An 18,657-nucleotide genomic window follows, 5' to 3' on the forward strand; every position below is an offset into this window, starting at 1 on the left:
TTTGGTAAATGATTCTTCTCACATCAAGCCGTGAAGGAAGAAAAGACTCAGCTCACCTCCTCCACACTTCTGTTGGTCTGAACAAAGTAAAGAAGGTTACAGTAATATCTGCGTAGCAGGACATCCATCCAAACATGTGGAACATGAAGCAGTTAGAGTATGGAGCCCTGGCAAAACGAGCAAACCAGATCAAGAACGAGCTCAGACAGGCAAGAAAAACTATGTTTACACAGAGTTGTAATAAAGGAAGCATAAACCAGAGTTAGTCATGCTGTCTTTGTTGTAATATCTTTAACCTTTGCTTTCAATTCCTCTTCTACAGGGAGTAAGAAGACCCTACAAAGAAGTGATCGATGTCTTCCAGGGTGATTTACACAAGGCAGGAATGAAACCTCTGACATTTGTCAGACAGGTAAACTTGGACCTTTACACACTGTGTAAACTCATTACGTTTCCTTTGAGTAAGGATTGCCCGTGTTGCGCTTTTTCACAGGTTCTTGCAGCGTGTGTTTACCCGCCGCTTATCAACAGCAGCAATCTGCCACTTGATGTAAGACAGAGGGCCCAGGAGGAGCTGGGGAGATGTGTTGGAGGGAGTGTAGGTGAGGGCAACGTATGCGGTCTAATGACGTGGAAAAAAATGAAAATGCTTGTAGTGCAGGACCCCCAAGGTGGAGCGCATAAACTCCACCTACCACAGTAGTAGTTGTCACACAATAAAGATTGTGTGACAACTACTACTGTGGTTTCGGCCCTTGGCTCCGGACACAGGCACCCCATCTCGCTGCCACACCTTCCCAGCTAGCTTTCCCTGACAAAAAGCAGACACACAGTCAATTGATGCACCTGCGCACCTATTCTCCCCGCCTCAGCACCGCCCCATGAGCTCACTGTGACGTTTTCTCCGCTGCAGCAGGCCAGAGACCATGCCCCTGCCAAAAGGCTTTATCTGCAGTAACCGTGTGGTGGCAGAAATAGCAAAAGACTAAAACCCCCAAAACAGGGCAGATGGCATCAAAACTATCTACAGATACAGATCTAGAGAGCTTCAACTGGTAAAAATGGAACTGGAGAATACCTTTAAGGTTCTTAGGGTTACTACAATCAAACAAGTCAAATCAAACTTTATTGTCAGTTCTGCAATGTACAGGACATACACAGCACTGAAATGCGTTTCGCCCACTGTGTGCAATAGAAAAAAAAATCTAAATTCAATTCAAATCTAAAATAAAATAAGATAGCTGTTTATGTATAAAAAATGAGGTTTGCAAGAATTCTTTTAAAAAAGTTTTTTAATTCATAAAGTTGGGTGAGAATATCTTACTTTCAGTGATTCACTTAAAACAACAGTAACAGGTCTCCACAGATTACAAATAAACTGCGCAGAAATACTGTCATACTCTGGCTTCCATGTTTATCATATACATAAAAGTCTCTATACAGGAAGCATATGTAATAATAGAAGTGTTTAATAAACTATAGGCTCATATAGACAAACATTATAAATACAATGAAATGTATATGTCTTATAAAACATTTTTAAAAAGCCATTTTATGAATTCAAATCTAGGCAGAAATACAAATACAAAAAGTCTGCTTTGTTTTGCCAGATCAAGTTGTAGGTGTGTTTTATAATAATAATAATAATAATGGATTGCATTTATATAGCGCTTTTCGAGACCCTCAAAGCGCTTTACAATGCCACTATTCATTCACTCTCACATTCATACACTGGTGGAGGCAGCTACAGTTGTAGCCACAGCTGCCCTGGGGCAGACTGACAGAAGCGAGGCTGCCATATCGCACATCGGCCCCTCTGGCCATCACCAGTAGGCGGTAGGTGAAGTGTCTTGCCCAAGGACACACAGTGTTGGGAAGGTTACTTTTAAAATGTATTCCATTACAGATTACAGATTACATGCCCCAAAATGTATTCTGTAACGTATTCCGTTACGTTACTCAATGAGAGTAACGTATTCTGAATACTTTGGATTACTTAATATATTATCATGCTGTTTACAACTACGTGAATGTACTATTGCTGTGATTTATTACTGTTACTGAAGGTTCGCGGCTCTGAACCGTAGTAAAGAGACCTCTGGCTAATACGTCAGGTTTGTGTCGGGCTCGTAGCCGAAAAATAGCTTTACTTTGTTGTCTGGGTCAACTTTGCTTGCGAGAGACAGAGAGAGGCGTTGAAAGACTGCTCCAACGGAACTTGTTGTTTTTGGAGGAAAACACGAACACGGTGTACAGTCGAGTCTTAATAGCTTACTTACAACTGGGCTCGTCAGGCACTCTTCTTGGCTGCAGTGGTTGTTATTATATTTACATGCTTCCAACTCCCGTTTTTCCTCAATGACAACTCGTACTTTTCCTTTTTCTCCCTCCCTCGCTCACAGACACATAACGTGTATGGCAGTCCATTCTCCCTGCAGCACGGACTACACTGCCCATGATGCTACATTCTTTAGAGCTATACAGGGAGTGCAGAATTATTAGGAAAGTGGTATTTTTGAGGAATAATGTTATTATTGAACAACAACCATGTTCTCAATGAACCCAAAAAACTCATTAATATCAAAGCTGAATGTTTTTGGAAGTAGTTTTTAGTTTGTTTTTAGTTTCAGCTATTTTAGGGGGATATCTGTGTGTGCAGGTGACTATTACTGTGCATAATTATTAGGCAACTTAACAAAAAACAAATATATACCAATTTCAATTATTTATTTTTACCAGTGAAACCAATATAACATCTCCACATTCACAAATATACATTTCTGACATTCGAAAACAAAACAAAAACAAATCAGCGACCAATATAGCCACCTTTCTTTGCAAGGACACTCAAAAGCCTGCCATCCATGGATTCTATCAGTGTTTTGATCTGTTCACCATCAACATTGCGTGCAGCAGCAACCACAGCCTCCCAGACACTGTTCAGAGAGGTGTACTGTTTTCCCTCCTTGTAAATCTCACATTTGATGATGGACCACAGGTTCTCAATGGGGTTCAGATCAGGTGAACAAGGTGGCCATGTCATTAGTTTTTCTTCTTTTATACCCTTTCTTGCCAGCCACGCTGTGGAGTACTTGGACGCGTGTGATGGAGCATTGTCCTGCATGAAAATCATGTTTTTCTTGAAGGATGCAGACTTCTTCCTGTACCACTGCTTGAAGAAGGTGTCTTCCAGAAACTGGCAGTAGGACTGGGAGTTGAGCTTGACTCCATCCTCAACCCGAAAAGGCCCCACAAGCTCATCTTTGATGATACCAGCCCAAACCAGTACTCCACCTCCACCTTGCTGGCGTCTGAGTCGGACTGGAGCTCTCTGCCCTTTACCAATCCAGCCACGGGCCCATCCATCTGGCCCATCAAGACTCACTCTCATTTCATCAGTCCATAAAACCTTAGAAAAACCAGTCTTGAGATATTTCTTGGCCCAGTCTTGACGTTTCAGCTTGTGTGTCTTGTTCAGTGGTGGTCGTCTTTCAGCCTTTCTTACCTTGTCCATGTCTCTGAGTATTGCACACCTTGTGCTTTTGGGCACTTCAGTAATGTTGCAGCTCTGAAATATGGCCAAACTGGTGGCAAGTGGCATCTTGGCAGCTGCACGCTTGACTTTTCTCAGTTCATGGGCAGTTATTTTGCGCCTTGGTTTTTCCACACACTTCTTGCGACCCTGTTGACTATTTTGAATGAAACGCTTGATTGTTCGATGATCACGCTTCAGAAGCTTTGCAATTTTGAGACTGCTGCATCCCTCTGCAAGATATCTCACTATTTTTGACTTTTCTGAGCCTGTCAAGTCCTTCTTTTGACCCATTTTGCCAAAGGAAAGGACGTTGCCTAATAATTATGCACACCTGATATAGGGTGTTGATGTCATTAGACCACACCCCTTCTCATTACAGAGATGCACATCACCTAATATGCTTAATTGGTAGTAGGCTTTCAATCCTATACAGCTTGGAGTAGGACAACATGCATGAAGAGGATGATGTGGACAAAATACTCATTTGCCTAATAATTCTCCACTCCCTGTACCTGTAGCATTCTGCCTATTAGCTTAGCACAACAACAAAAAGGCGCTCTCTCACCCAGGAAACAGCAGAGAGAGCGTCACCCTGTAACCATGGCAACCGTAACGCTGCCGCCTGGAACAACAGAACATAGCTGTCAAACAAAACCCAAACAGTCCTGACCCGCCACAATATGAAATAGGGAAGTACCGCCGTGTAATCCATTTATTTCAACAAAGTAACTGTATTCTAAATACCACCTTTTTAAACGGTAACGGAATATAGTTACTCATATTTTGTATTTTAAATACGTAACGGCGGTACATGTATTCCGTTACTCCCCAACACTGAGGACACAACAACCGAGACTGTCCAAGCTGGGGCTCGAACCGGCAACCTTCCGATTACAAGACAAACTGCCAACTCTTGAGCCACGATCGCCCCCAATGTATGTGAGTTAAAGTCTGTTTTCAATCTCTTCAGGTTCATATTCTGCTGCACCTGGGATACCAGAAATCATCCACAGCATCTCTGAATTCATAAAGAGACGAGACTCTGGCATCTATGCTTATTATATACATAAAAGTCTCTATACGAGAAGCAGGAAGCAATAATAAAAAAGAAAAATTATTCCAATATAGTGTTTAATGAACTATAGGCTCATATAGACAAACATTATAAATACAATGAAATGTATATGTCTTATAAAATGGTTTAAAAAAGCCATTTTATGAATTCAAATCTAGGCAGAAATAATAATACCGAAAGTCTGCTTTGTTTTGCAGGATCAAGTTGTTGGTGTGTTTTATGTGAGTTAAAGTCTGTTTTCAATCTCTTCAGGTTCATATTCTGCTGCACCTGGCATACCAGAAATCATCCACAGCATCTCTGAATTCATAAAGAGACGAGACGGAGGAATTCCATCTCACCCCGAGAACATTTACATCAGCCCTGGCTCACAGTGGTCAATCTCGGTAACTCCATGATTACCGACATCCTGCATACATGTTCAATTCAATTCAATTCAATTTTATTTATATAGCGCCAAATCACAACATAAGTTGCCTCAAGGCGCTTCATAGATACAGAGAAAAACCCAACAATCATATGACCCCCTATGAGCAAGCACTTTGGCAACAGTGGGAAGGAAAAACTCCCTTTTAACAGGAAGAAACCTCCGGCAGAACCAGGCTCAGGGAGGGGCGGCCATCTGCTGCGACCGGTTGGGGTGAGAGAAGGAAGACAGGATAAAAGACATGCTGTGGAAGAGAGACAGAGGTTAATAACAGATATGATTCAATGCAGAGAGGTCTGTTAATACATAGTGAGCGAGAAAGGTGAATGGAAAGGAAAAACTCAATGCATCATGGGAATCTCCCAGCAGCCTACGTCTATTGCAGCATAACAAAGGGAGGATTCAGGGTCACCTGGTCCAGCCCTAACTATATGCTTTAGCAAAAAGGAAAGTTTTAAGCCTAATCTTAAAAGTAGAGATAGTGTCTGTCTCCCGAATCCAAACTGGAAGCTGGTTCCACAGAAGAGGGGCCTGAAAACTGAAGGCTCTCCCTCCCATTCTACTTTTAAATACTCTAGGAACAGCAAGTAGGCCTGCAGAGTGAGAGCGAAGTGCTCTAATAGGGTGATATGGTGCTACAAGGTCATTAAGATAAGATGGGGCCTGATTACTGTATGTGAGGAGCAGGATTTTGAATTCAATTCTGGATTTAACAGGAAGCCAATGAAGGGAAGCCAAAACAAGAGAAATATGCTCTCTCTTTCTAGTCCCTGTCAGGACTCTTGCTGCAGCATTTTGGATTAGCTGAAGGCTTTTCAGTGAGTTTTTTGGACATCCTGATAATAATGAATTACAGTAGTCCAGCCTGGAAGTACTAAATGCATGAACTAGTTTTTCAGCGTCACTCTGAGACAGGATATTTCTAATTTTAGAGATGTTGCGCAAATGGAAGAAAGCAGTCTTACATATTTGTTTAATATGTGCGTTGAAGGACATATCCTGGTCAAAAATGACTCCAAGGTTCCTCACAGCGTTACTGGAGGCCAAGGTAATGCCATCCAGAGTAAGAATCTGGTTAGATACCATATTTCTAAGCTTTTCAGGGCCGAGTACAATAACCTCAGTTTTATCTGAATTAAGAAGCAGAAAGTTAGCGGCCATCCAGGTCTTTATGTCTTTAAGACATTCCTGCAGTTTAACTAATTGGTGTGTGTTATCTGGCTTCATGGACAGATAGAGCTGGGTGTCATCTGCATAGCAGTGAAAATGTATGCTATGTCTTCTAATGATACTGCCTAAGGGAAGCGTGTATAATGTAAACAGAATTGGTCCTAGCACTGAACCCTGTGGAACTCCATAATTAACCTCAGTGTGTGAAGAGGACTCTCCATTTACATGCACAAATTGGAGTCTATTAGATAGATATGATACAAACCACTGCAGTGCAGTACCTGTAATACCTACAGCATGTTCTAATCGCTCTAATAGGATATTATGGTCAACAGTATTGAACGCTGCACTAAGGTCTACCAGGACAAGCACAGAGATGAGTTCACTGTCAGAGGCCATAAGGCCATGTGTATGTGCTTTCTAATGGATCATCACAATCTCTCTTTTCTGTGCTTTCTAGAACATTCTCAGTGTCTTAGTGAACCGTGAGGCTTCACCAAGAACAGGTGTGTTGATTCCAGTGCCATGCCACAACAAAACCGTGTTGTCCATAACGCAGTTGGGTGCAGTCGCTGTCCCTTATTACCTGAGTGAGGAGCAGGGATGGGCGCTGCAGGTGGAAGAGCTGCAGCGAGCGCACGAATCTGCAAAGGGAGTCTGTAATCCTGTGGCTCTGTACGTCATCAACCCCGGAAATCCAGCAGGTATTTATTCCAGCCAGTGTGGGGATCATCTACTGTAAGTGTTTGTTCTTTGTGTTACAGGATGAATATTATACCCTTACTTGTTTTTATGCCACACTGCCTGTAGGTTATGTTCAGAGTCAAAAATCAGTGCTAGAGGTGATCCGGTTTGCTTGGGAAAAGAGGCTCTTTCTTCTGGTTGATGAGGTGGAGAAGCTATTATCATCCATGCAAGCATATTTTAAAAACCAAATGCATCTGTATAAAGGAACTTATGGATGTTTACATGTTGCATTGCAGCTCTATCAGGACTGTGTTTATGGGGAAAACTGTGAGTTTGTCTCCTACAAAAGGGCTGTGAGCGAGATGGGGCCTCCTTTCTCAGGCACAGTGGAGCTGGCGTCCTTTCACTCAGTGTCCAAAGGCTTCTTGGGAGAGTATGTGTTCAGTCCAGATATGTATCTGGTTTGTAATGGATGATTCTCACAAAGCTTGAGGCAAAAATTAAACTGAAATTTAAAGAAATAAAGCAGTCAAATAAGCAATCTCACTACAAGATCAAAAAGATGAAGACGTTAGTTTGCTCACTGATACTTATAAGTGCTATTGTGCATTATTTGCACAACTACAAAGATGATCAGGATTTTTAAAAACTTATACACCAAACTTCTCAAGTTTGTTAACTGCATTACAAATATTATTTCTCTGTATTGTTGAGTTTTAAGAAATCTTATCTTGAAAAACACAAATGTGACATAAGCTACTCTCTACAGTTTATGCTTTTTTCAGAAGAGAAATCTGAACACTGGATATACTAGTGAAAAAAAAAAACAAGTTCTGAGGAGATTTTTGGGTACCTTAGCATCACTGCGTGAGATACACCCTAGTCAGGCTGGCAGGCTGTTATTGGACCAGCACAGAGAGACAGTCATTTATAAACACATTCACATTTAAAGTCACCAATTAACCTAACATGCAATCTTTGGACTCTGAAAGGTTGCCAGATAACCTGGACAAATCCCACATATGCACAGGGAGAGACTCCAGCTGGTCAGCAGGTTTGACCCCTGAACCTCCTTGCAGCCAAGTTAATATGCTAACCAGTGCAATGGTTACCCTGATACTGGCGGCAGTTAGTGGCACCTCTCAGCCTTCTAGTAGATACACCTATGATGTAATTTAAAACTCCTACATCAGTTTGTTCTCGAGTTATCACATTCACAAACTTGGGTGCCCATGTTGTCTGTCAGTCTTTTATGGCTGTCAGGTAAAATCTTCCAAAGTTGATTGCATTGCACAACTTGCATCGTGACAATTACACTTTTGTGTTTAACATATATTTTCGGTGTTAATTGTAGAAATGTCTTTTTGAAATTCATGCAAATTAGTGCCAAGTGTGCTAAAATAGCTTTGGACATTTTCTTTAGACTGGTATGAACAAAGAGATCATTGACCAGAGTCTCATTGTAAGTTTAAACACTTCTTATACAAGCTAAAATGCGGAACTTAAAAGTATCACAGGTGTAGCAGTGATATTTTTAAGAGTGCAAGCAGGGTGGAGAGGATAGGGATGCATTTCATGGCAAGAGTGAAAAGGAAGGTTGTGTGTCCAGTATATCCACTATCCTTCCTCTGCACATGTCCAAACCATCTCGGTCTCAAACTATGTCTCCAACCTGCTCAACCTGAGCTTTGATGTACCAGTCCCCTTGAGCTGGCAGGCAAGAAGTAAAGAAGAAATCTTCATAGGATGTCGTAAAGAAGGGCGTGCAGAGGGTTGGTAGGAATAGTGTGAAATGAAAAAAACAAAACAAAACAATGAAATTCAGTGATAAACTGGTCATCCACTGAGAGTGATCATGAGAAGCAAAGCTCCAGAACAGCTACATTTTTGTTGTTTCTACATGCAAGTCTCTTTCATTAGGTGTGGTCTCCGTGCTGGATATGTCGAGCTGGTAAATCTGGATCCTGCTGTCATGAAATACATCCACACACTGTTCTCCAAAGATTGTTCACCAGTTTTAGGTCAGATTGCCCTGGATCTGATGACGGACCCTCCAAAGCCAGGAGACCCCTCGTACCTGCTCTATAAACAGGTTGGACCTGAGAACTGTACTCTTGTTTAGCTGAGGATGACCAACTACATGTAGCGCTGTAGCTGTTTTTGATAAAGAATTTGCCATTTTCTACAAGCTGATGTCTTCTGCAGGAAATTGAGCAGATCAGGACTGTGCTGGTTCATAGCGTGAAGAAAGTCCACGAGGTTGTCAACAGCCTACCGGGATTCAGCTGCCCACCCATTGAAGGAGGATTGTTTGCGTTCCCCAGACTGCACCTCACACCAAAAGCTATTCAGAAAGCCAAGGTTACAGCAGAAATGCAAGAGGATGTATTACATAATCTGTGTTGAAGCCCTTTGAACTTTCTCCTGGTTCATTTTCCTGAAATGTGTTTGTTGTTTTCCTTGGATATTTCAGGAATTAGGACTGCAGCCAGACACATTCTACTGTACGAGACTGCTAGAAGAAGGTGGAGTGTTTACCGGTCCTGGTTGGGAGTACGGACAAAAGGAGGGCACCTACCACATCAGGTACAACACAAGTCGGGCACTCTTCAAAGTACATCATTAGGAAATTATAGCTATTATATAAAGCAATTTTATTTTTGGTATAAAACAAAAAATAATTTCTATTGTTAAAAGAAGTCTGTGTTTAGACTGCAGATGGATTCATTTCATGGTCCAAGTCTCAAAGTCTTTTTTTTTTTTTGTCTCTGCAGATTTTGCATCGCGGTCCCTCAGGACGTCATGGAGGAATTACTGAGACGCCTGAGCAGCTTCCACATGACATTTATGAAGGATTTTTCTTAAAGACAAAGTTCCCATTGGAGTCTCTTTTTTCTGTAATCCCATAACTCTATATAGAAAATCAAACCAATTTTTGAAACAGCGATGTTGATTTTAATAAATATGACATTTATTGCATACAATCTTTGGTCAGCCATCTTTTGTCACTACCCATTAGAGTAAGATACAGCTTCAGCTTTTCAGAAAGCAACTAACCGTCTATTACAAGTTCCAAATTCAAATGAGGCCTTACATCAGCAATCATTAAAAATTAAATTAAAAAAAAAAAAAAAAAAAAAAAAAAATAGTAGTGTGTTCTTTAAAGAGTTCCTGATAAATTCCATGCTTTCACAATGGAATCCAGCACTAAAATAGGGGGGGGAAAAAAAAGAAAAGAAAAAAAAAGTGATGTCAAAACAGCAAATCATTAGCCACTTAATCTGTCTGAGCCAGCAGACATGTAGAAAACCCTCAGTCTTATCAATCCACCTCACTGTCACTGCTGTGAACAAGAGGGTTTGAATCTGTATTGTTCAGCAGCTGTACTAGTAAAGAGATGAGCTTTCCATCTTGAGAAGCGTTTGTGTTACTGGGGCTGTTGAGGTTTCGGTGCAGCATGGTCTGAATGGAAGTGCGTAGCTCCCAGAGCAGCTCCCACGTCTCAACCTGCAGCTCACAGCGCACCAGAGATCGTCCAGAAAATGATACTTCTATTTTGTCGCCATGCACTGGTCACAAGAAAAAGAAGAGTAGTATTCAAGTCTGCTAATGCAGAGGGATGATTTCATTTTTGGTGCTTGTCTAAAATGCAAACTACAAACATGTAGACAGACTTGCACAGTTGAAATAATTTCATTTTTACTGTAGCACTCCATAACAGTCCAAAAGCATTAGTCAGCACTTGAACACATCTAAACCAACAAGATTTTCAGCTGATCAGAGACGTGCACAAACAACGGACTTCAGTCAGATTACCATCCTCCAACCTGTGCTACAAATGCATTCTTTAGGGAGAGCAGAAAACATCTTACCCATCTCTGTGATATCGCAGTCTGTAAGCAGCAACAGAGCGAGTGGATGGACTGTAGAAGAGTCTCTGATGAAAACATTCCCGTTGGACTTGATGGCACTGAAGAATGTCAACCACCGACTAGGGAGGTCTTCTTTCCCACTACAATATAAAATGAAAACAAACTTTACATGCACATCAAGTCTGTTTGTGATGCAACTCAATATTTAGGGCATGCTCTGACCGGTTCACTGAGGAGCGGTGAAGCAGCACTGGCCCACTGAGTGTTCGCAAAGAAATGCTGTTGGGACGAAAGCGTCCTCCTTTAGTCACAACACCTTTCTTCACCTAAAAACAAAAGAACAAAACAAACCAGGTCTAATTTAAATGCAATGTCAGATTCAACACAAACACCTATACAGCTTTAACCTAGAAAAGCTCAAGTAGATTTATAGAACCGTTACATCACTGTTATGAGTTAATTATGAGTCCCTGGGGGGGATTATAGCAGGATATAGGCAATGAAAGTCAGTCTGGGTAGCTGCCATGTACCTGAATGAGGTTGGGATACAGCCCAGCCAGCAGCACAGCTTTAAGCAGCTCATCCTGGTTGCTGTGCTCATTGTAGAGAGAGGTGTAACGCTGGCAGTCACTGGGATGAGAAACCAGCCCGGCGTCATGCAGATTATCACTGAACTGAGATATAAGACCTGCAATAGGATCAGATGACAGAAATATTTGAATTTAGCAAAAAACAAGAGGGCAGGGATTTTTAACTTCCAAAAGTGGACTGAGACAGGGTGTAAAAGACTGACCGTTTATAAAACGAAGGCTGGCCTTGGACAGGGTGTGTCTCTCCAGAAAGTCATCCCTGTCCTCTCGGTTGCCGTCCTGCTGAACTTTCCTCCAGCCCAGAACAGCTCTACTGACCACCAGATAGTCACTGTAGCTTGAGCCACTCAGAGCCTCTTTGGCCTGAACAAACAAAGCAGACGACTCAGTAACAGCTTAGCAAACAAAAATATGGCAAAATTTATTATGGTGAAGACATCTCACCTTGTTGACTAGTGCTCTGTTCTGCAAGCTGTTGTGGAAAGGGTCTCTAGTGAGACAGGCAGCTACAGACAACATAGGCATAACACATCTAAACATGCTACTCAGGACTAATATTTTGCCCAGCCGTGGGTCACATGACATGCAGGCGACACGATCCCCTAATGGAGTCAGTGTTTCGGTCCTGTCCAGGACTCCTGCAAAACAAAAGTGCATCAAAATGACGAGTAAAGACAAGTAAAGACGAGCAAAGACGAGTAAAGACGCGCTTACCTATATCTTGTAGATTACGGACAGCGTCTCTCACAGACTCTGGCTCTGGGCTGTCCAATACTTGGGATAAGAAATCTACAGCCTACAAGCACCAAAAATGATAAGCCATTAATAAATATAAAATAGAAGAAAAATGTAAATACAGATACAAGAAAGAACAGGGAAAAAATTATTCCTGTACCTTTGAGTTTGGACTGTGGATTTTAGCCTGCACTACTAAACTCTCAAGTGGGATGCGCAGGATCTCAGGGATGGGAAAGGGAGGCATGGATTCCAGCTGTTTTCTTGAGAAAAGGTGGTAGGACTGTCCCGGCTGACACCGGCCTGCTCTCCCTTTTCTTTGTGTAACATTTGAACGGGAAATCCAAACTGTATCCAGACAGGACACCTGGGGCGAAATAAATAAATGAGATTACTTTTGCTGACATTTTCCTGGAATAAAATCAAATGTCAATACTAACCTTAGTCCTTGGGTCATAATTCTGTTCTTTGTGAGTTCCTGCATCCACCACGTGAACAATGTCATCTATTGTAACTGAGGTCTCAGCAATGTTTGTGGCCAGGACAATCTTTCTTTGTCCCACTTGGGGGCGCTGGAACACAGCCTGCTGGTCAGCCACTGATAAACTTGAGTGCACTAAAAGAAAAGCAGAACCAATTATAAACTGGTTATAGGTGGGGAACCTTTTTCCAGAGGCCTCCTTTTTGGCCTCTGGAAATCCATCGCCTTACTTACAGGGCAGGATCATCTGGGAGCCAGAGGAGAAGCGCGGTTTTTCCTCGAGCTTCTCTTGAACAGCCTTTATGTCCTGCCATCCCGGGAGGAAACACAGCACTGCACCTGAAGAACGAGGGGAGAGGAGTTGTTGTAAAATATGACTCTGCCCAAAATTTCAAACACTATTATTTAAAGTGAATTAACAGCTTGGTAAAATAGGCACCTGGTTCTCCACATCTGTCAATGTGTTCGATGACATCAGCGACTAAATCGAGATCCGGTGTGGCATCGTTCTAAACAAGAAGAAGACGCAGAGCAACTCATCAGTTTGGAAAAAAAAGAAAAAGAAAATGTGTGAAAAACAAAAATGTGGCAGATGTGAGTTCCACCTCTTTGTCCGTCTTCGCCCTTTCTGGGACCTGAGACCGACGCCCCATCTCTTTTAGTACATCTTCCAGGTACTTGTCTCGTACTGGGTGCATGAACCCTGGCACCTTTACGATCGGGCAGCCGCCAAAGTACTGTGCCAGCCTCTGGTTGTCCCCAGTGGCACTCATGAGAACGACCCTCAGGTCAGGGTTCTCATTCAGGCTTGTGCGCAGCAGAGCCAGCAGCAGGTCTGTGTTTATGTCTCTCTCGTGGACCTCGTCAACCACCACGTGGCTGATTCCCTTCAGGGTTGGGTTTGACTGCAGCTTCCTCAGCAGGACACCCACTGTGAGGAAGAGCAACGCTCCTCCACTGTGCTCTGGGAGTCGGCTCTCGAGTCTCACCTACAGGAGAAAGATAATACAAATATTATGCATTACTATGGAAAAGATTACTCAACCCTTCATATCCTTGCGATGCTACCAGCCACAATTCAAGGGTTCAGTTACAAAACCAATGTGGTAGAATGAGAAAACTGCCAGTTTATTTTATTCTACTTTTTACTCTTTATGTCAGAAAATAGTTAAAAACAATAGATATGAGGAAGGCCCTCAAAAATTAGAACTTTAATATAAATCTGTAGTCATTGCATGAGCTGCAACGCTCAAGTTTTCTAGAGAGAGGTGCAGGCAGATCAAACATTTTACTGTAATCTAGATAGCTTCATAAAATCAAAAATAACAAAAACACCTATGACATAATTTTATGTCCCGGTGATGACTGAAATTAAAGTTAGAGCACTTTGTTGTGTGAGCCCTAAAACAGCTTTGCCGAGAGGAATTTCAAATACGTTTACTGAATAAAAAGTTTTAAAAGCACAAGACGAAGTTTTGAAGTTGTGCAAATACATTTCTCTTATTAGAGAAATCAAAACAAATCGTTTTGTGTTCAACTAAGATATTGTATAATCTATGCAGCTGTCCTAACCTGATATCCTACAGACTGTTTCAGAGCTGGACCCATCTCCTGAGCAACACGGTGGGCCACCGACACAGCACTGATCCGGCGAGGCTGGGTTACCAAGATGTTGCACTCAGCCCCGCTGCCCCCTCTCACGCGATCCTCCAGCAGAAAACGAGGGACCCGAGTTGTCTTGCCACATCCTGTTTCTCCAGCAATCACAACTACCCTGGAGGCCTGCACAGCTGAGATCACACGCTGACGGTGGGCGTCGACCGGGAGCTCGAGGCTCAGTTCGGGGTTCGCTCTGTTCCATCTCTCCTGCAGGTGGATGCTGAGCTGCTGAGCCTCAGATTCAGAAAGAGGCCTGTACGGCCTGCCTGTGATGGCATCTGTTATAAAATCCTCCTCTTCCTCATCATTCCGGTTTATTGTCTGCTGTTCTTTTGCCTCTTCCTCTTCCCATAGTTTCTGTACCTCTGTTGTCACTGGGTACTGTTAGAAAAATGCGCAAACTCAGAAACTTACATTTTTGTCAAAACTCAGTCAAACACCACTAATCCTCCTTGTACCAAGACTCACCTGGGTGAGGTACTCTCTCACGCTTTGCTCCAGATATTTTGGAATCTCCAATGGAAGTGGGCGCCTCTCCCTCTCTCCAGCCTCCCTCACCTTTTCTCGATGATACTTGGCATGTGTCAGTGGGTTGTTGTCCTTATCCAGCAGCTCCAATTCCTGTAACCAGCAGGTGAGATGCATATATTAAGTACAATCTTGACTTGTTAAGATACAGTAGTTCTCGACAAATACTCACCTTTAGCTTCATGCAGGCAAGTGCAGCAGCTCTCGCCTCTGCTGCCGCCCGGCTGCCTGCTTTGGCTGTGAATGTCATCTCCTCGGGCCAGAGCAGAGTCAGTTCACATGTCTTTAGCTTCCCTCCTGTTGTTCTGAACTGCAGTAGCTCCTGCAGTAATAAGTCACATGGTAGCTTACAATGCACATTGAGTTTAAAGAGGATAGATTGTTACCGCCCAAAACAAAGTGAACTACAAACCCAGATATTGTTGGACGATGTGGCCACCTGGATAACCCTATTCAACAGAGATTTAGGTTGTGGAAACAAGGAAAGCGCTTCTGACACATTGGAGTCATCCTCTTTAGCAGGTGCCCGGTCATTTGCTCTGCCTCTGTAGATATCACCTGTCCAGGAATTATCCTCATTATCATGAAGAGGTGTATGCAGCCCTCCTCTCCCTCGGCCAGCTCTCCTCCTGGGGAGCTGGTTGTTTGGCCCTATCACACCCATTTCCTGTAAACAAACACAATCAAAGAACGGTGAGAGGGGAGAAAGAGACATATCATATACTGCAAACTCACATGCTGGTTTTCAGCTTACTCTGAGCTTCTGACAAGCGGCAGCTGCTGCAAATTGCTCTGCCTCGCTCTTCTTTGAGCCGTAACCCTCCTCTTCTATCTTGCAGGGCCACTGCAGCGTGACAGTGGCCTTCTACAGAGGAGCCACAACACAAAGCTTAACACCATCAACGGATTTTGTCACATGTACAGTGAAAGCAATAATGCTGTCTCGCTCTGACCTTAACACCAGCATGTTCCATGCAACTGTACTGGATGAGCTGAGAGAGGTCGCTGACTCCCAGTGACCGTGAGATGGTGTTGTGCAGGAGGCTTTTAGGATCTGGAAACTCCTTCAGGAGGTGGCGTCTGCTATCGACTAAATAGTAAATATAATAAAAATTGTAAAAGGTGACTGTCGGCAGTGGATACATGGGAGTCCAAATATGAGATAAAAGAAGCAAGACTGCGAAATACAAGCACAAACCATAACCTTTTAAATGACGTGCCCTTGAGTTTTTAGCGCCGCTGCTGGCGAGCTGTCACCCGTTAGCTAACCGGCATCTTCACTCACCTCGTTTACTCTGGAAATAAGATGTCGCATTCATCTGAAAGCTTGGAGATTTGGTCCCATACCACCGCATTTCTTTACTCAAGTCAGACGCCGTTTTACAGCCACTGTGAACGCATTTGCCAATGTTGCATAGCGCTCTCAAACGCACGAGTAAAACACCGGGTAGCGCCATCTTTAAATTAAAGTTTCTTCTTCGGCTCCTCTACAAGCTGTTTTCATGAAACGCCCTCTTGTGGCAGGGAGTATAACCGCATCTTTTAGAGCGCCTCGTAAAAACATGAGCAGATCAGAATAAGAATCAGAAAAACTTTATTAATCCCAGAGGGAAATTGAGTTGTCATAGCAGCAGATATACAACAAACATCAAGCACTCATACAAAATGAGTGTAGAAACGGCGATATTAATAAATAAACATTAAGACATATAGATATAGAGATATAGGTATAAATATAAATATACATATAAATATAATAGGACAAGTATGTGTGAAAATATATGTTGTGGTGCACAAAAGTGACCCACGGGGATAAATTAAAGAGTCTGATAGCAACAGGAAGGAACAACCTCCTGTAACGTTCCCTCAGATAGCAAAGTTGAAGGAACCCATTACTGAAACTGCTCTTCAGATTGTCCAGTGTGTTATGGAGGGGTGGGAGTCATTGTCCATGATTGCCAGCAGTCTTGCCAGCATTCTGTCACTGTTCACCTCCAGACTCTGCCTTCCAGATGAGTTTGTACAGTCTGTTTGTGTCCTTTGCTTTGATGCCTGGACTCCAGCATGCTACAGCAAAGAAGACGGTTCTTGCAACAGCAGACTGATAAAACATATAGAGCATCTTGCTGCTAACACTGAAGGATCTGAGCCTTCGTAGAAGTAAAGCTCAGACCCTTCCTACAAAATTGTGATTTCTGATCCAAATCAATCAAAGTTTTCCTTTACTTTCAGGTTTCTTTGCAGTCCTTCTAACCCACTTGTGGAGGGACAATAATTGCACCTAACTGGGTCTTGACAGCAGCACACTGCATCACAGAAGAGCGAATTTGTTCTTGGTGTTTTCATGGCCAGATCACATATAAGCAGCTGTTTTGAATACTAAAAAAAAGTGTCATAAACATGAACTGAAAGCCTTTTTCGTTTCAATTCCAGTTTCTACACATACAGGGTGGTTCTTGCTGAGCATGACATGAACAAAGAGGAGGGACCTGAATAGTTCATTATCATTGAAAAATTCATACACCCCAAATGGAACTGTGTGTCGTGTGGATATGGTGTTGCTTTCTACTCTTTAACTTGTAGGAAAACAATGACACAGTCTATTTTTTTCCTCATCCTTGTTCACAGGAATGACATTGCCCTACTAAAACTGGAGAAGAGAACCACTATCAGGGATGAGGTTCAGCTGGCTTGCCTGATGCTACTCTCACCCACAACCAGCCCTGCTACATCACAGGGTGGGGTCGTCTCTACAGTAAGACCCACTGCTATTGTCAAGTGTGGCACATCTTTGTTAAATTCTAAATACTCAGTTATTATGCATTCGATTTGATTGGTGTTGTGATCTTTAGCCCCCTGCTACACCACAGCAGGTGGTGGATCACAGCGTCTGCAGTTAAAGTGACTGGTGGGGTGGTTCAGTAAAGACAACAATGGTCTGTGCAGGAGGTGAAAGCAAGTCAGCATGCCATGTGAAAAACAACAACAGAACTTTGTTATATTTTTGCAAAATAAACTGTTCAGTGTATGTGTTACGGTTCAGGGTGACTCTGGAGGCCAGTAGTGGTTTTAACCTTTGAACTCCCCCATGGATGCCATTTTTGCCTGGCCTCTTTCTTATTATTGAATCATGAACTCTGACCTTAACTGAGGCAAGTGAAGCCTGCTGTTTTTTAGATGTTGTCCTGCGTTCATTTGTGATCTGGATGAGGTGCTGATGTATTCTTGGGAGTAATTTTGGTAGGCTGTCTACTCTCTGGAGTCCCAAAGCCTTAGATGTGACGTAACCTTTACAGACAGATAGATGTCATCCACTTGTATCAATCTGGAAACTTAACAGTTTCTCATTTGTTCTCGAGTTTCTTTAGATCGTGGCATGATCTTTAAGCATACTTCACTTTGTTATACAGGTTCTGTTAAAGTAATCTTTTTGATTCAACAGGCCTGGCAGTAATCAGGTCAGTGTGTGGTTAGTGAAATTGAACTCTGTTTTCTAAGTTAATTCATAATTTAAGTGGGCCATTTACCTTTTCACACAGGGCCAGGTAGGGTTGTATAGCTTTATTCCCTTAAATTATTTAAAAACTGCATTCTGTATTTACCTGGGTTATCTTTATCTGACATTAAATTTTGTTTTATCTGGAATATTTCATATTCATATTTCATATGTGAAAAAGAACAAATCAGGAAGTCGATGACAGGAATCTGTTTCACTGCCCTGTAAAGAAAATTCTCTCCGAGACAGGTACAAACTCTGGTGATGTTTCTTTGCAGACAACGGCCCAAAACTGATTTAGACTTCATAACATGTGAAGAAACTGAACATTAAAGTGTATAATAAAATGTTTGTATTATGTCTGACTTGCATTTCCTTTAAGCATCTACACATTATAAGAAA

General features: G+C 42.4%; 2 protein-coding genes and 1 pseudogene across 4 annotated transcripts; 2 read left to right on the forward strand and 1 right to left on the reverse strand.

Moving 5' to 3' along the window:
• The first annotated feature begins 6 nt into the window (after positions 1 to 6).
• On the forward strand, positions 7 to 9,779 carry LOC309694121 (alanine aminotransferase 1). 2 transcript variants are annotated; one of them, XM_082513903.1, is made up of 11 exons: positions 7 to 209; positions 323 to 412; positions 494 to 602; positions 4,863 to 4,996; positions 6,668 to 6,911; positions 7,018 to 7,097; positions 7,191 to 7,327; positions 8,815 to 8,986; positions 9,100 to 9,255; positions 9,368 to 9,480; positions 9,669 to 9,779. In XM_082513903.1, exons 1-11 carry the CDS (start codon positions 135 to 137, stop codon positions 9,757 to 9,759), a joined length of 1,401 nt encoding a protein of 466 aa, XP_082370029.1. In that variant the 5' UTR covers positions 7 to 134; the 3' UTR covers positions 9,760 to 9,779. The 2 variants fall into 2 exon arrangements, with proteins under 2 accessions (XP_082370029.1, XP_082370028.1); XM_082513902.1 differs by having other exon boundaries at positions 7,018 to 7,327.
• Positions 9,780 to 9,843: 64 nt separating this feature from the next.
• On the reverse strand, positions 9,844 to 16,233 carry dhx30 (DEAH (Asp-Glu-Ala-His) box helicase 30). Its single transcript, XM_082513901.1, has 19 exons — positions 16,045 to 16,233; positions 15,713 to 15,849; positions 15,514 to 15,624; positions 15,172 to 15,426; positions 14,932 to 15,081; positions 14,700 to 14,852; positions 14,145 to 14,612; positions 13,178 to 13,561; positions 13,012 to 13,081; positions 12,807 to 12,911; positions 12,532 to 12,707; positions 12,252 to 12,458; positions 12,071 to 12,152; positions 11,801 to 11,994; positions 11,560 to 11,719; positions 11,297 to 11,454; positions 10,989 to 11,092; positions 10,767 to 10,906; positions 9,844 to 10,463 (listed from the first exon to the last, which is right to left on the reverse strand). Exons 1-19 carry the CDS (start codon positions 16,214 to 16,216, stop codon positions 10,216 to 10,218), a joined length of 3,474 nt encoding a protein of 1,157 aa, XP_082370027.1. The 5' UTR covers positions 16,217 to 16,233; the 3' UTR covers positions 9,844 to 10,215.
• Positions 16,234 to 16,710: 477 nt separating this feature from the next.
• LOC309694747 (chymotrypsin-like elastase family member 3B) lies at positions 16,711 to 17,823 on the forward strand (annotated as a pseudogene). Its single transcript has 6 exons — positions 16,711 to 16,779; positions 16,992 to 17,095; positions 17,193 to 17,255; positions 17,481 to 17,514; positions 17,612 to 17,731; positions 17,803 to 17,823. The product of its transcript is annotated as a chymotrypsin-like elastase family member 3B (transcript).
• The last annotated feature ends 834 nt before the right edge of the window (positions 17,824 to 18,657 follow it).

The sequence above is a fragment of the Aulonocara stuartgranti genome (genome assembly GCF_965226115.1).
Source record: "Aulonocara stuartgranti genome assembly, chromosome: 18".
NCBI lineage: Eukaryota > Metazoa > Chordata > Actinopteri > Cichliformes > Cichlidae > Aulonocara > Aulonocara stuartgranti.

Coding starts and splice junctions, on each gene's coding strand:
- LOC309694121 (XM_082513902.1), top strand. CDS start 135: ATGTGGAACATGAAGCAGTTAGAGTATGGAGCCCTGGCAAAACGAGCA. Junction 413..493: donor CTCTGACATTTGTCAGACAG/GTAAACTTGGAC, acceptor GCTTTTTCACAG/GTTCTTGCAGCGTGTGTTTA. Junction 9,256..9,367: donor AAGCTATTCAGAAAGCCAAG/GTTACAGCAGAA, acceptor TGGATATTTCAG/GAATTAGGACTGCAGCCAGA.
- dhx30 (XM_082513901.1), bottom strand. CDS start 16,216: ATGGCGCTACCCGGTGTTTTACTCGTGCGTTTGAGAGCGCTATGCAAC. Junction 12,708..12,806: donor CTCCCAGATGATCCTGCCCT/GTAAGTAAGGCG, acceptor CTTTTCTTTTAG/TGCACTCAAGTTTATCAGTG. Junction 11,720..11,800: donor ACAGAGCACTAGTCAACAAG/GTGAGATGTCTT, acceptor TTGTTTGTTCAG/GCCAAAGAGGCTCTGAGTGG.